At 40.2% G+C, this 16,559-nt stretch overlaps 1 protein-coding gene across 1 annotated transcript in view; it reads right to left on the minus strand.

The window, feature by feature from the left end:
- Positions 1-899: 899 nt before the first annotated feature.
- Positions 900-16,559, minus strand: part of LOC309553833 (src substrate cortactin-like) — an 85,061-nt gene continuing 69,401 nt past the window's right edge. The window contains exons 17-18 of the mRNA XM_082255288.1: positions 12,113-12,157; positions 900-1,274 (exon numbers count right to left, since the gene is read on the minus strand). Of these exons, the coding sequence (XP_082111414.1) occupies positions 1,138-1,274; positions 12,113-12,157 (182 nt within the window). The 3' untranslated portion in view covers positions 900-1,137. The remainder of the gene's footprint in view (positions 1,275-12,112; positions 12,158-16,559) is intronic.

Genomic DNA, 16,559 nt, shown 5'->3' on the forward strand with positions numbered 1-16,559 from the left:
CAGTCCTCTACAAACAGTCTACCCACCCTTCCCCAGTTCTGATTTTTTTTTTTTTTTATTGAATTACAAAACAAAAATGACCACTAGTGTCACATGGATAGGTACCTGGGCCAACCTGGTTTTGAAATAATAGCCAACTATTGATGGTGTGGCTGATCTGTAATTTTACAGGTCACTAGAGAAAAGACACAGCCCAGCAGAAGGGAGGCTGCAGACTGCTAGTGGGCCACAGTAGAGTGATTGAGAACTACTAGTCTATGGGGCAAGAAGAGACAGACACTAGGGTTGATTTACTAAACCAGGAGAGTGCAAAATCAAAATTCAGCCAACTTCCAGGTGGTTTGTCAAAGCTTAATTGAGCAATCTGAAGTAAGGGTCCTTTCACGCAGGCTTTCAGATCAGGTCCGCCTGTCAGTTTTTCAGGCGGACGTGATCACACGCTCCATGCAACCATATGGAGTGGCGGATGTCAGCGGTGACATGTCCGCTGACACTTGCTGCTATCCGATCCCATCCTGCCCATGAAATCCAGAAGGATGGAAACCCTATTCTCCGTCTGGGGGATCAGATTGGATAGGATCGGATGAAAACGGACAGGCGGTCCATTTTCATCCGATCTCCCATAGAGGAGAGTTGGGATCTGACAGGTCCGTCTCAGCACAGAGAGCAGAGACAGACCTGTCATCCGCCTGTTCAGCAGGGATCGATCCCCACTGAGCAAAATGGAGTCCACTGGGCAGAAAGCCCGTGTGAAAGGCTCCTTAGATGCTAATTGGCTACTATGCACAGCTGCACCAAATTTTGCACGCTCCAGTTTAGTAAATCAACTCGAGTAATACTAACAGGAAGATTATTAAGAGAGCGTTTAACATTTCCCCATTCAGTTGGAAAAACCTACCCAACCGGAACACAGAATACAAGTGAAACCATCGGTCCCTTCCCCACTGTGTCCAAAACTAAACAAAAATCTCCTTGCTGAAGTTGGGTTTGAACCATGGTTATGAATGTTTCATGTTACAATGTATATCACTGTCCTAAAAGACTTTCAAGTTGCAAAACAAAACTGGAATAAAACTTTTTCAAGAAGCATGACATATCAGAAATCTGAACTCTGCGTTTAATAGTAAGGTTGGGTTATCACTGCATAAGCTCCACATAAGTAGCAGGAAAGAGCCCTCGCCGCCCATTGCAGGATCCAGTCCACCAACCCTCATCTATCATTTCAATGTCTGTGATGATATCCTGAGGTTCAAATGAGATTTCATCATCACCACCTGTGAATTACAAAACAAGAAGATGTTGATGCACACGTCATACACATACAGTACATATTGGTTTTTGTTGTTCCTAAATTGTAATTTCCAGTACATTTTACTCCTTAAGATAAACTTCAGCTTTAATGAAACATATTGGTCAGAACTTTATTTAAAGCCCCACTAAAATTTCCATTTTAATCAGCAGTTTACCTATATTCTAGGTGCATCAATACAAAGCAGTCACAGCCTAAGAATAATAACTTATCTTTTGCCATCATGCTGTACAGAAGGACTCTTGTTCTCTGTGTAGAAGCAGTGGTCTCTCTGGAGAGTTCTGACGCTCCTTGCTAAGTCAGAGTTAGAGCTCTGCAATCAGCAACAAGCATGAGATGTATTGATTTCAAAGAAGACCCCCTAACATACATATATGTCGGCATTTTTAAGTGGTATTCCGGGATGATGCCTGCAGCTACAGGCATCAAACCGCTATTGTTTCTTTTTCAGCCAGCAGCTGGCTTTTATGTAAAATTCATTCTAGAGGATAATTAGCATCTGGATTGCTTTTACCCCTCCAGCCGCCCGCCAGTGCCTCTCTGGGCTATACCATCCCACCAGTGAGCCTGGAATGAAGCCAGTGGTTTCGCCAGCTTACCAGCGAACTGTTTGAGGACCACAGAGGATCAGTTCAGGGGTATAAGAAACAAGAAGCAACTAGTATTTTGCCACTTCCAGATGTAAAGAGTGCCATTTTTAAATTGTGAAAGCATCTGATCACAACAATATTGGTGTGATCAGATGCTTTTAGGGATAGGGGAGACATCTGGGGTCTAAAAGTCCCCAGTTCTCTCAATAATGAGTACCTGTCACTGCCTTATGCTGTCACAATGGGTGGTTACATTCCTTGTGACAGCAATAAAAGCAACCAACAGTTTAAAAAAAAAAAACTAAAATAAAATAAATAATGCAATTTTTTTTTTTTTTTTTTTTATTATAAGTGCCCATATTCCCCTTGCTTGTGTGCAAAGGCAAACTCATGCATTGGTCTAGCATATGTAAATGGCGATCGTACCACACATGTTAGGTATTGTCACAAACATGAAAGAGGGAGCAATAATTCTAGCACCAGACCTCCTCTGTAACTCTGAACTGGTAACCTGTAAAGGTTTTTAAAGCGTTGCCTATGGGAATTTTTTAAATACCATAGTTTGATACCATTCCATGGGGAGACATCTGGGGTCTAAAAGTCCCCAGATCTCTCAATAAAGAGTATCTGTCACTGCCTTATGCTGTCACAAGGGATGGTTACATTCCTTGTAACAGCAATAAAAGCAACCAACAGTTTTAAAAAAATAAATAAAACTAAAATAAAATAAATAATACAATTTTTTTTTTTTTTTTTTTATTATAAGTGCCCCTATTCCCCTTGCTTGTGTGCAAAGGCAAACTCATGCGTTGGTCTAGCATATGTAAATGGCGATCGTACCACACATGTTAGGTATTGTCGCAAACATGAAAGAGGGAGCAATAATTCTAGCACCAGACCTCCTCTGTAACTCTGAACTGGTAACCTGTAAAGGTTTTTAAAGCGTCGCCTATGGGAATTTTTTAAATACCATAGTTTGATACCATTCCATGGGGAGACATCTGGGGTCTAAAAGTCCCCAGATCTCTCAATAAAGAGTACCTGTCACTGCCTTATGCTGTCACAAGGGATGGTTACATTCCTTGTAACAGCAATAAAAGCAACCAACAGTTTTAAAAAATAAAATAAAACTAAAATAAAATAAATAATAAAATTTCTATTTATTTTTTTATTATAAGTGCCCCTATTCCCCTTGCTTGTATGCAAAGGCAAACTCATGCATTGGTCTAGCATATGTAAATGGCGATCATACCACACATGTTAGGTATTGTCGCAAACATGAAAGCAGGAGCAATAATTCTAGCACCAGACCTCCTGTGTAACTCTGAACTGGTAACCTGTAAAGGTTTTTAAAGCGTCGCCTATGGGAATTTTTTAAATACCATAGTTTGATACCATTCCATGAGCGTGAGCAATTTTAAAGCGTGACATGTTAAGTATTTTGGGGGTTTCTAAGTAATTTTCTAGCAAAAAATACAGATTTTTTACATGTAAACAAAAAGTATCAGAAAAGGCCTGCTCCTAAAGTGGTTAAATCAGACTCAGCAGAGTGATGTGCGAGACCTCTTTAGAGATCCCGCTGCTTCTTCACTGAGAACAAGGGTCCTGATCTAAAGCATGCTGGCATAAGACAGTGTGCTTTGCACACTTTATGTTTTAATGGACATAGAATGTATTTAGCATATGTAAAATGAAACTTCCATTGGGCATTAAAAAATCCTTGAGGAATACTACTTGAGGGTGCTGGTAAAACTAATCTGATTGTAGATTTCAATTGTGTGGTATGAAGCACAGTATAATAAAGAAGGCTTAACATATTTTGTACTCTTTATCCCTTGTGTATACAGCCACTACCTCCCATTTGACATGAATAGGACTGTCTGCACGGGGGTGCACAGAACACCTGTACATACCTGTGCAGGCAAGTATGCCCTCGCATGGGTGTACTTAGACGTACAGTACACCCATGCGAGGGCCATACTTGCAGAAGTGCCTGTGTGAGCAAGGTCTAATAGTAAATAAATCCTGTGTGAAATATCCACTAACTTCATGTTGTTTTACCAGAGCAGGAAGTAAGTGGAAATCCCTCCAAAGGGGATATATACATCATATTGTCAAAAGTATTGGAACACCTGCCTTTACATGAACTTTATTGGCATCTCAGTCTTAGTCCGTAGGGTTCAAAATTGAGTTGGCCCACCCTTTGCAGCTATAACAGCTTCAACTTCTCTGGGAAGGCTATCCACAAGGCTTAGGAGTGTGTCTATGGGAATGTTTGACCATTCTTCTCGAAGCGCATTTTTGAGGTCAGACACTGATGTTGGAGAGAAGGCCTGGCTCGCAGTCTCCACTCTAATTCATCCCAAAGGTATTCTTTCTGGTTGAGGTCAGAACTCTTTGCAGGCCAGTCAAGTTCCTCCACCCCAAACTCACTCATCCATGTCTTTATGGACCTTGCTTTGTGCACTGGTCCAAATCATTTGGTGGAGGGGGGATTATGGTGTGGGGTTGTTTTTTAGGGCTTGGGTTTGGCCCTTAGTTTCAGTGAAGGGAACTCTTAAGGAGTTAGCATACCAAGACATTTTGAACAATTTCATGCTCTCGAGTTTGTGGGAATAGTTTGGGGATGGCCCCTTCCTGTTCCAAAATGACTGCACACCAGTGCACAAAGCATGGTCCATAAAGACATGGATGAGCGAGTTTGAGGTGGAGGAAGTTGACTGGCCTGCACAGAGTCCTGATCTCAACCCAATAGAACACCTTTGGGATAAATTAAAGTGGAGACTGCGAGCCAGTCCTTCTCTCTAACATCAGTGCTTGACTTCACAAATGCGCTTCTGGAAGAATGGTCAAATTCCCATAGACACACTCCTAAACCTTGTGGACAGCCTTCCCAGAAGAGGTGAAGCTGGTAAAGCTGCAAAGGGAGGGCCAACTCAATATTTACCCTACGGACTAAGACTGGGATGTCATTAAAGTTCATGTGTGTGTAAAGGTAGGCATCCCAATACTTTTGAAAATATAGTGTATGTATAAATGCATATTTAGTAGAGGGAGTGAAGTGTTGGAATATTTGTTATGTATTTATTGCTGTCCATGTTTTCGTAGGCAGATTTTCCTTCACTTTCTGTTCCAATGACAAGTGCCACTGAGGACAGTAAATTAGGATTGTGCTATCAGAAGAAGAGAAGGGAAGAGAAGAGAAGAGAAGAGAAGAGAAGAGAAGAGAAGAGAAGAGAAGAGAAGAGAAGAGAAGAGAAGAGAAGAGAAGAGAAGAGAAGAGAAGAGAAGAGAAGAGAAGAGAAGAGAAATTTCCCTAGTAGGGGGACACAAATGGTAAAACAAACTTGGCAGAGGTTCTAAACCTTCCTTCACTTCATCCAAATCTGGAGTTTGGCTTTAAATTCATTACCTTAACCCTCTCTACATCTGATTCTACTATATATATATATATATATATATATATATATATATATATATATATATATATATATATATATATATAAAACAACATCACTCAAGTACAATAAAAATAGTCTAAAAAAGGTGGCAAAAAAATATATATTTTTTTATAGTATAATATATTTGTATCTTTGTTAAATAATAGTTGGTATATTGTGTGTGTGTGTTAAACTAAGCTCTGCGTTCCTGGCCAAAAGAACGAGTCACTCGCTGAACTTGTTTATAATACCAGGAATAAATCATAATCCTTTGTTTCTGCTAAACCTTCTCTTACCATCTGGCTGCTATGCTGCTCATTTAAATCGCACCACTAATGGTTTGAGGTTAATTTTATTTTTTTGTTTACGTTTAAAAGTTACTAAACTTGTGTTGTATAGATTTATATAATTTTTTTTATAAAATCTATATTTCACAAATACATCTTTAGGCTTCAAGCCCTGAGACCTATCGTCTGTGAATGGGCCATGTGTTAAAGAGGCTTGATCCAGCAAGTGATGGGTGCAGACAGCCCATTAAAGTCAATTTGACAGCTGAGAACACTGTGTGTGATCAGGACCACTTATCCACACCCACATAAATATCAAATTAGGACAAGCGGCTGTTTCCGTGCAGCCGCTGCATCCCCATAGGCTTAGAAGTGTTACCTGCATGCAGCACCTGGTGCCTTAAGCCGCTTAAACACACACCCCATTCCCAGACAATGGGTCACAGAGCCTAGATGAATGAGATTGTATATTCTCCAAAGAGTGCCACCATGACACAAGTTTTACATTTTATTATGAATTTCCGAAAGTAAAAGCACAACAGTAGCTTCTTTTAGCTCTATTATCTTTTAGTCTGTGTGTAATTGAACCTCTGTATAGAACCCAATACATCAGGAATAGGAGAGAGGGGAAGAAGAAGGGCTGGGTCACTCCTCTGGCTCATTCAGCATGTAATTTGGGCTTCAGCTACTGAGCTGTGTAAGCAGGGTTTTTTTTTTTTTTTTGGCAAATCAGTTAAGGTTAGCCTGGTAAACTTGTCTAATTGTCCCAATTTCTGGCTGAAAATAGGCAACATTCATATGCAATATTTAATATTTACAAGAATAAAAACCTTTAAAAATAATTTTATTTTTTAGCCTTGAATATAATAAAATATAAGAAGTCTATATATTTATGAAATAAATAAAACGACACACATTTATAAAGCACAGCAATGTACTTTATGGATGTGCTTAGCATGCCACCAGATTCAGAACTCTGAAGTTGGCAGACCACGCTAAATGAAATAAGGTAGTAAAAGAAAAAGCCAGGAGAAGACCCTGGTCACATGACCTGACAAAGTCATATGTCTGGCTATTCTCTCCTTTCTCTACTGCATTAAGCAAAGTGAACTCCCTAGAATTGCACAGGTTGTTTACCCCAGCCCTGATTTTACAGTGGAAATCCTTTTTTTTTTTCAAATTATATCTTTATTTCTTTAAGTTCAGTTACATATACAGTATATACATTACATTTTAGCTTTCAAGGTTATAATTACAAACCATTTATTCCCTTTAAGGAACCTTAGCCTTTCTTTGGCAATCTATTACCGAACCCAAAAACTCCCATTTCGTTCCTTTTCCTTCTTTCCCCTTTTCCCCCCTGTCCCCCAAAAAAAAAAAAAAAAAAAAAAAAAAAAACAAGGGAAAAGAATGGTGCACAGGTCTCTACACTCCTATATCATTATATATCTATCTTCTCCGCGCAGGTTCTTGTCCTGTACTTGGAAATTACCTTTCTTCTGAATTAACATAATCTTTCCACTGTTTCCATTTCTTCTCATATTTATCAGTTTGTTGATGAGCAGATAGGACCAATTTTTCTAGGTTATGTATTTCCTCAACTTTCCTTAACCACATGTTTATGTTAGGTGGTTCAGTCTCTTTCCATTTAAGAGGGATACATATCCTGGCAGCGTTCACCAGATGTGGTATAATGGATTTTTTGTAATTTTGTATCGGTATGCTGGGGGTATGGAGCAGAAAGAGGGCAGGTTCTTTGGGAATATGACATTTCATAATTTCCTGTATTGACCTCCGAATCTGCTCCCAAAACTCTTCTAGTTTAGGACATTCCCAGAATATATGGAGCATTGTCCCTCTCTCTGTCCCACATCTCCAGCACAAATCTGTATTTAATGTAGAAATTTTATTCATCCTAACCGGGGTGTAATACCATCTGGAAAAAATTTTGTAATTCAGTTCTTGAATTCTAACGCAAATTGAAGTTGAGAATACTGACTTAATTATTTGATTTTCCCGTTCTAGTGAGAAGACAATGCCCATTTCCCTCTCCCATTCCTTCAAAAAAGGAGGTTTACGCCGTTCTACTGATGTCATTAGCAGGGAGTAAATTTTAGATATAGCATGTTCCATAATTCCATTTTGAGTGCATAATTTTTCATAAGGTGTTACCTCTTTATCATCCTGGGAGGGGACTTGCAATGTTCCCAAAAAATGGCGTAGTTGGAAGGCACGCCATAGATCTAGGCCGAAATGGCCTGAGACGTCTGTTAATTCCTCCATCGTTACCCAGCCTGTCTCTGTTAGGAAGTCAGATATTTGTGTAATTCCTCTATCTGCTAAGGTCTTAAATTTCCTGTCTTGATATCCTGTCTCAAAGTGGGGGTTTCCTAGTATTGGATACAGTACGGAGTTCTCCCGTATTAATTTATCCTGTTTAAATATTTTTGCACAAGTTTTGATCGTGTTTCCTATAATAGGATGTTTCTTTATTGATACTGGTAGGATCTTATAACACCATGGGGCTCTTTTCAACGAGATCTCACATTGTGCCTGCTCTAAGTTTGGCCAGAGCTTATATTCTCTGTGTCGACACCAGTCAATCACTCTTCCCAGTTGAATGGCTTGGTAGTATTTCTTTATGTTCGGGACTGCCAGCCCCCCATCTGTTTTCGCTTTAAATAGATATTTTTTCCCTACTCTCGGACGTTTTGAATTCCAGATGAAATTCATTATCATAGTTTCAATCTGCATCAAGTATCGAGGTGGGATGTGTATGGGAAGTGCCTGAAAAATGTACAGGAATTTTGGTATAACACTCATTTTGATTATATTGCACCTTCCCATCCATGAATGCATTCCTCCTCTCCACCTTAGCAGTAGTAGTTTTATAGATTTTAGTAAGGGAATAAAGTTCAGATTAAACAATTGCGATATATTTGGTGTGATCGATGTCCCCAAGTATTTAAGGGCTGTCTTAGTCCAGTTCAATTTAAAATTTGCCCTTAACTGTTGTTGGAGTGTCCCTGGAAGTTCTATTCCCATTGTTTCGGATTTAATGAAATTTATCTTCATATTAGATTGAGTTCCGTATCTCTCCAGCTCGTATAACAAGTTGGGGAGTGATATAATTGGATTCGTGATCGAGAATAGGACGTCGTCGGCATACGCTGATATTTTATACTGATCCTTTCCCACGCTGATGCCCGAAATATCCGAGTTAATTCGGATTCTGCACAGGAAGGGTTCCAGTGATACTACAAACAGGAGCGGGGACAGGGGGCACCCCTGTCTCGTTCCGTTTGTAATTAAAAACTCTGTAGATAAAATTCCGTTTACCCTCACTTTTGCAGAAGGGACTGAATAGCTCTGTGTTATCCATTTTAACATTTTCTCCCCTATCCCTATATAGCGAAGGACCGTGAACATATACTCCCACCTGACCCTATCGAACGCTTTCTCTGCGTCAGTATTAAGCAGGACTGTTGGTATTTTATTTTGGTGTGTTGTATGTAGTAAGCTCAATAGCTTGGTCGTGTTGTCCCTTGCCTCTCGGGTTGGGACAAATCCGACCTGGTCCAAATGGATCAACTTTGTCAGGTATTTCTGTAGTCTGACTGCCAAAATCTTTGTGAAAATTTTAAAGTCAGTGTTCAACAGGGAAATTGGTCTGTAACTTTTGCACGAGGTAGGGTCTTTCCCTTCCTTAGGGATTACCGATATATGTGCATGTATGGTTTCTTTAGGGATTCTATTCTCTGCCCCCCAGGCGTTGAACATATCCCTCATAAATTCCTTCAGGTGTGGCATTAACTTCTTGTAGTAATGAATAGTAAACCCGTCAGGTCCAGGTGCCTTCCCTACTCTAATATTTTTTATAGTTTCCATTATCTCCGCAGATGTTATAGGGGACTCGAGTATTTTACTCTCCTCTTCTGACAACTGAGGCATTTGTGAGGTATATACATATTCCTCCATCTGCGTTTGTGAGGCTGTTTGGGTTTTTAAGTTATATAATGTTTCATAATATTTTTTAAATTCTTGAGTTATCTGTTTGGGGTATACAAGTTTCTGTCCTGCGTCTGTTACTATATGTGGAACATATGTTGTCAGATTTTGATCTTTGAGTGCTTTTGCTAATAGCTTCCCACATTTATCCCCTGCTTCATAGAAAATCCTTTTAGTTTTCTGGATTGCTGCTTTAGCTCTAAAGGATAAGAGTTCATTAATGTCTCTCCTTATTTTCAAGAGCTCATCCTTTCCCTCCGCTGATGGTGCATGTTTATGTTTTGCTTCTGTTTTATAAAGAGCTTGAAATAGATGATCTAATTGTTTAGTTCGCTGTTTTTTGATCCTGGCCCCATGTTTTATAAGAATTCCTCGTATAACTGCTTTGTGTGTTTCCCATATTATCCCTGGATCTGAGTCTGCAGTGGTGTTAGTTAAAAAAAAAAAGACTATCTCTGACTCGACCTCTGCCATAGTCTCCTTATCTTGTAAAAGACTTTCATTCAGTCTCCAGGTTGTTTCTCTCCTTTCTCTTTTGTTTGGTAACTCATAAACTAATGTAATTGGGGCATGGTCTGACCAAGTCACTGAGCCTATCGTTATGTCTTTTATAGCGTGTAATTGACTGTGTGGGATTAAGAAATAATCTATGCGGGAGTATTGTTGATGCAAAGAGGAATAGAATGAGTAGTCTCTTTCTCTGGGGTGCATCAGGCGCCATGCATCTATTAATTGTCCTTCCTGTAATATTTTAGCAAAGTGTTTCCGCACCATAGGCGGGATTGAGGATTGGCCCCGGGATGTATCTTCTGAAGGGATCAGGGGAATGTTCATATCTCCTCCTATTATTAAATGTCCCCCCCTAAACTCATTGAGCATGTCCATGCCCCTCCTCAAGAAACCATCCTGCTTTATGTTTGGAACATACATATTAGCTAGTGTGACTTCTGTCTCTCGTATCGTCCCTTTTACAAATAAATATCGGCCATTTGGGTCGCTCAAAACTTGTGTACCTTTCCAGGGTAAGTTCTTTGATAGGAGGATGGATACGCCCTTCGACTTAGCCTCCCAATTAGTCGAATGATATACTATAGGAAAAAGATTATTGTTTAACTTAGGGCATTTATCCTCTCTAAAATGTGTCTCCTGTACCATCGCAATATCTATCCTTGATCTTTTCAGATCATCTAACAAAATCCTCCTTTTCTCTGGAGTGTTGAGACCTTTTGCATTAATGGATAAAATCCGTATATTCTCCATTATAAAAAAAAAAAAAAAAAAAAGGGGGGAGGGGGGGAGGAAGGAAAGTACCTTCTTGACCTCTCTACTATAGAGGGGTCACTATATAGCTTCACGCTGGGTTGCTCATCCAATCTATATTGGTTCTTTGAGCAATTTCCTAAATGGGGTTATGTTTGGGTTAGGTTAGAGAATAAAACTCTCCCCTCCCTCTCCCAACCCCCAACACTGATCATTCACAGGGTATTCCGGCATATATATATAAATAAGATTCATTATTTTTGTATATCTACTTCTCCCGGCCTCATTTTCTCACATTCCTTGTATCTCATTTAGAGGCAAAGGAGAAAAAGAAAAAAAAAAAAAAAAAAAATTCCCCACCCCTAGATCTCATAATGTATTTGCCATCTACCATCTGCCCCCCCTCTTCTCCTAGTTCCTCGGTAGATCAGGTATTACCCGATGCTTCCTCCGCCCCTCCCCCCCGCCCCTAGGGCACCCTGTGCTCTGTCACCTTCTTAGAGACCACTGAAATTGGTCGTATTGTGGAATGTATTTATATTCAAAAATAGAAGTTAAACAAAAACTGTGCTATTTAATAAATCAGATTATTACCATTATTACCATTATTACCCTTATTAGTGTTTTATAGGTTACAAAGTGTATATTATACCCAAAAAAAAAAAAAAAAAAAGAATTTTTCTAATGTTGTGTGCCCAAAACAGAAAAAGAAAAAAAAAAACATACTTTCCCATACTCATAAAAAAAAAAAGAGGGAAAACACCTTCACTACCACTCTACACTCGTGTCTCATGTGTTTTAAAATTGTGCAAAAAAAAAAAAAAAAAAAAAAAAAAAAAAAAAAGTTCAAATCAATAGTGATTTTGTGCAAGAAAAAAAAAGTGGAAATCCTAACACCTCATAAGGTATCTGCATTTATTTAGCGCTGAGACTGCACACTGACTAGACAGATTCATATATAAGGGACAATAAAATATGAGAATAAAACATCAGTTTTTGCCCATAGTTTCTAAAAAAGAATTGTTTAAATTTCCCGCAAAATTTAGGTGAAACCTGATTTGTTGCTACTGGCAACTACACTTTGGTTCACAAATTCTTTTCCCCAGTTTTGATGAATCAGCCATACGGTATCACTGCATCAGACCTGTTCCATCTAAATAAGACTGTCTCACTAATGGTATTTTAATGTAAAATAAAATATTACATTTTTCAGCTTACCTGCTTCATAATCATACAGAGCAACAGCAGAGGTCCCGGAGGTGCCTGTTTAAGAACAGAAAAAAGAATGTGTTCATAAAATAAAATTATTGATGAGTGCTGTATGATTACATACAGTACATCTTTAAAGAAAACTCTAAGAGCAAATGCACTTCTAGGAAGAACTGAGTAACCAATGCAACCTTTTTTCTATCTTTATGTATATGCCAGCCTTTTTCAACCAGGCTTATTTATATGAGGAAACCATAAGCTGTAGATATAATCTTTATTAGCAGGGGTGGCAAAACTTAAAGTGTCTCTAAATAAAATCCCCTTGGAGTGATCCATGTACCTACAGTGTATCACATACAATGTATGTTCCTCATAACGAGGCTTGGTGACAGCGCCCCTACACCATCTTGCTACACACAGGAAGTGATCATTTTTTCTTGTGATTCAACTTAATTAATCAGCTACAGGTTATTTCAATTATTTGGGCTCATTTGAAATGTATTTATACACAGCCTCACTGACAGCATGACACCCCAGTGGACGTCTTATGAGACGAAACGCCGGGTCGGGTCTGCTTTAGGTGTTGCTCTGACTTTGTCTGGACGTTTTTATACTATACAAGCACTTTTTTCTTGGATATATGTAAGTGTTCCTATTTTAGATTAAATTCCCTTTTATACAGGTACACACTATGTCGAGTCTTCTGTTTTGTTGAGCTCAAGAGGAAGATTGTATGTGGTCTGTGTTGCCATTATATGAAGTCACTCATTGACATACATGTTGCAATATGAGATGTCTGGTTGATGCTGAAACACACTGAATCCATTCCAGTATTAAGGATATTGTGACTGTCACATATACTAAAAATGCCTAAGTGACCTAAAGAGTGTAAGCTCTATTGGGTCCTATATATCTGGTAAGCCCCCTCCTTGTCTCATTTATGGGTGGAGGTGCACATATCTATAACGGTGAAGATACTTCATACAAGAGACATTTTTCTGCACTTTGGCTGTTTCTCCCCCATTCAGAGAGACTGTATCATAATTTGATGCACGTTATTTTCATTATATGCACTTTATATATGCTTACATTTTATTGATGTTTACATTTATTGCAATTATATGATATGACTTTACACTTATGCACTATTACACTATTGCACTTTATTGTTTAACTCTATTAGTATCATCACATGGTACTTTTCCCTAGCGCCGCAATATTTATTTTTGTATATATTGCGAATTGTCTTTCGTTTTTTGCTGGCTGCTGATTACTGTTTATTGTTAGCACGGTATTCCCCTTTACATATGATCCATGTACCTAGCAAGGATTTTCACAGACTATATAGTAGAATCCTACCTTTTTATGTTCTAAAGATAAAACTGCTTGTTTTACCAATTAAAGTTCAGGCTAATTCCTGGCTGGGAGGGTCTGCACTTATTATAACTACCCGATGCACTGTCAGTGTTCTAGTGAGGAAAATTGCAATGTCTGCATCCCTTTAGAAGTAACCAAAATATAATTCCTATTGCAGGGATACCTAAAATGTTACTAGTATCTTAGCACAGTTTTCTAAGAAAATCAATGAGCCAATCACACAAGCAGGAAATTACATTTCCGGAGATGTGCTGTATACCAACTGTGTACAGAACACCTCCAGGATGGGATATTAAATTGAATTTAATTTTTTAAAACATTTTTTTTTTAAATAATCTTTATTTATCAATTCCAAATACACGCACAAAAACATAAAACAACAAAGCAGTACAACAGTGCATTCAGAAAAGGAAACACAAAGAAGGCACAATCGGCATCATGTTCAATCCGGACATCATCAATAAAACAAGAGTGTCTATAGGGGTCAGTCAATCGAGCATTGTGAAGGCGTGTGCCAATATCGGCCAAATAGCAAGTGCAACCAATGACCCCCAGGATGTACCGCGTCTGTCAAAGCCGCCCAAAAAGAGGGGTAACTCTGCAAAAGAGCCCGGAGAGCCCGACAGACACCGCACACAGTGCTTAAAGCAGTATATATGAATATCCACATTATAGTATAGAGTACTTCAGCAGAATCAGCCACTGGCCGAGAGGAAGAGACAGTGAGAGAGAATGAGAATCAGGAGGAAGACAAAGAAGAGAAGAGACAGTAAAGGGAAAAAGGCAAAACAAAGAGGGTAAAACAGGTAGGGAAAGGGGGGGCCGGAATGGAGGCACGGATCCCAGCGGGAGAAGGCCAGGTCGGAGCCCTAGAGCTCAGTCGTTTATACTAGATGTGTTCACATCGGAGATTTCATCAGAGTAATACATCCACCCCATCCAGGTGTCCTTAAAGCGTTCCTCTCTGCCCTGGGATGTGAGAACACGCCGTTCCGCCTCCATCACCAGGTTGACTTCACGCTTCCATTCAGAGAGCGTGGGGCAGGTGGAACTCCGCCAATGCCGTGGTATGAGGCACTTGGCGACGTTCAGCAGGAAAGGAACTATGCTACGTTTGTAACGTTTAATGGAGGAGCGTGTATCATGGAACAGGTATTGAAGGGGAGAGCGGGAAGGAGGGGTAAGCGACAGCTTAGATACCCAGAGATGCACAGCGTCCCAGAAGGGCCGCAGCAGGGGGCACTCCCACCAAATGTGGAGGAAAGTGCCCACCTGACCGCAGCCCCTCCAACAATGGGGATCCGAGCCCGGAAAAATCCGGGCCAACTTGGCAGGGGTCCTATACCATCGGGCTACAAATTTATAGGCCGACTCCTGTATCCTAGTGCTAATGGAGGAGACATGGGTCAAACGCAGAATGCGAGAGAGTTGCGGGGGAGTGAACTCTACCCCCAGCTCCCTCTCCCATTCTTTCATAAAATAGGGGGGCAAGGAGGAAACCCCACTCAACAACAGTTTGTACATGTGCGACAGCAGATGGCGGGATTCCGGAGGGTCAACAAACCACTTCTCAAAGGCCGAGAGGCCGGTAATCGGTCGTGGAGCAGTCGGGAGTGTGGCGAAAAAATCAGTCAGTTGCCTATAACGCCAGTCGGACATCGAAAAGTCGCCAAAGCGGTCGCGAAGAGTCGCTAGGGGTAGCAAAGTGCCCGCAGGAGCGAATTTCCCACATTACAGTTTGCCATCAGTGTTCCAGGAGCGAAAAAAGCGTACGTCCTCACCCGGGGGAAACCAGGGAAAGCCCCCCAGGGGAGCCAAAGGGGACACGCCGGAGGACATGGCGCCAGACGCGTTAAGACCACCCCAGATACGAAGCGTAGCCAAAGTCAGGGGTGACGTCCAGGCCGACAGTCCACGATCACCCGGCGGGATCCACGGGGCACCCGCGAGATTCCGTCCCGCTAGTGTTTTCTCCAAGGGGACCCAAGGTTTAGAGAGACCCTCATGCGCCCAGTTCAGCATACGAACTAATGCCATAGCCTTGTAGTACAGGGTGACATCCGGGAGGCCGACGCCACCGTCCGCTTTCGTCCTTCTGAGGATAGCATAGGCCAGGCGAGGGCTCTTTTCCCTCCAGACGAATTTTAGAAAAGCTTGTCGCAAACGTTTAAAAAAGGATACAGGTAAATGCATGGGGACCGTGTTAAACAAATATATCAGGCGGGGCAGGATGGTCATCTTAAGCACGTTAATGCGACCGAACCATGTTACCGAGTGGGACGCCTACGATTCCAGGTCAAGATGGATACGCGCCAGCAAGTCGCCGTAGTTCCTGTCATACAGAGTTTTCAAGTCAGGGGAGATGTTCACGCCAAGGTATGGGAGGTAGTCCTCCCGCCATCTAAAGCCAAAAGATCGCTGTAAGGTCGAAGCCAGGTCAGAGGGCACATGAATGGGAAGCAATTCCGATTTATCATAATTGATCTTGAAATTGGAAAGCTGCCCAAACAGGCCCAATTTTTTAAAACATTTAAAAAAAAAATCATAGCAACTTTAGTTTAAAATAGAATGGTATTTTTTATTATCTCCAAATGACAAAATAGCTTGTGTAGCAATTTTTTAAGACTATATATTTATATATATATATATATATATATATATATATATATATATATACACACGGTGCTTTGAAAAGTATTCATAACCCATTTTTCCACATTTTGTCATGGTACAACCTTACAACCAAAAACGTAAAAGTATTTTATTGGGATTTTATGTGATAGACCAACACAAAGTGGCACATACTGTAATTGTGAAGTAGAAGGAAAATGATAAATGGTTTTCAACATTTTTTACAAATAAATATCTGAAAAGCATGGCATTAATTTGTATTCAGCCCCTTTATTCTGATACCCCTAACTAAAATCTAGTGGAACCAATTGCCTTCAGAAGTCACCTAATTAATAAGTAGAGTCCACCTGTGTGTAATTTATTCTCAGTATAAATACAGCTGTTCTGTGAAGCCCTCAGAAGTTTGTTAGAGAACCCTAGTGAGCAAACAGCATCATAAAGACCAAGG

The sequence above is a fragment of the Pelophylax lessonae genome (assembly GCF_965119305.1).
Source record: "Pelophylax lessonae genome assembly, chromosome: 4".
Taxonomy (NCBI): domain Eukaryota; kingdom Metazoa; phylum Chordata; class Amphibia; order Anura; family Ranidae; genus Pelophylax; species Pelophylax lessonae.